We start from the raw sequence: 870 nt of genomic DNA, 5'->3' as shown, positions 1-870 counted from the left end.
TTATAATTAAAAAAAATTGACTAATATTAACTAAAAAAATTAATTTCCTCCTGTATATTCTCGTATTAAAATGTATGAATACTATTTCTTAATATATGCGTATAATTTTTAGGTTTAATTACTTTATTGGTCCTATAGTTTTGCAAAATTTTTAATTAGGTCTCTATACTTTTTTTCTTTTAATTGAGTCTTTGCACCAATTTTTTTTAATTGAATCCCTACACTTTTTTTTTTTTATTTGAGTCCTTCCACTAGTTTTTTTTAGTTGGGTTCCTATACAATTAAACCAATTACTACTAAGAGGGACCTAATTGAAAAAATAATTTGGTGCAAGGACCCAATTAAAAGAAAAAAAAGTATAAAGACCTAATTAAAAATTTTGCGAAACTATAGAAACCAACAGAATAATTAAACCCAGTTTTTATTGTGCAGATGGTGATGGTTCTACTAACATCGTCAGTGCTGGTGACACTTGGTGGTAGCAATGAACCAACTGCCTATGCTGAGATAGTATCAATGGGTGGCATAAACTCAGAAGTCAAGAAGAAGCTTATTGAAGCCATTGGCAACATTTTGGAGACCCACCTCTCTATCCCAACATCAAGATTTTTCCTCAAAATCTCTGATATCAAGAAATTAAGTGCTAAGTCAAAAATGTAATTCCTTAAACTTGGTTCTCCGGAGCCACAATTTTAGACCTTTAGCTACTAAATAAACAATCAAAAATGCTAGAAGTTAATATTTTTGGTTAAAAAAAAGAATTAATTAGTGTTAACTCGAATATGAAATAAATGTAATGGAAAAATATTAGTTACTTAATATTTCTTATAAATAATAGAGTTTTGGCTTTTCATAATTATTATTATGGCT

General features: G+C 28.2%; 1 protein-coding gene across 1 annotated transcript in view; it reads left to right on the top strand.

The window, feature by feature from the left end:
• Positions 1-758, top strand: part of LOC107637980 (macrophage migration inhibitory factor homolog) — a 1,714-nt gene extending 956 nt beyond the window's left edge. Inside the window, exon 2 of the mRNA XM_016341194.2 lies at positions 433-758. Within this exon, the coding sequence (XP_016196680.1) occupies positions 433-660 (228 nt within the window). The 3' untranslated portion in view covers positions 661-758. The remainder of the gene's footprint in view (positions 1-432) is intronic.

This window comes from Arachis ipaensis, chromosome B04 (genome assembly GCF_000816755.2).
Source record: "Arachis ipaensis cultivar K30076 chromosome B04, Araip1.1, whole genome shotgun sequence".
NCBI classification, from domain to species: domain Eukaryota; kingdom Viridiplantae; phylum Streptophyta; class Magnoliopsida; order Fabales; family Fabaceae; genus Arachis; species Arachis ipaensis.
The sequence above is the reverse complement of the archived record's forward strand: the minus strand, read 5'-3'. Positions and strand labels throughout refer to the sequence as shown.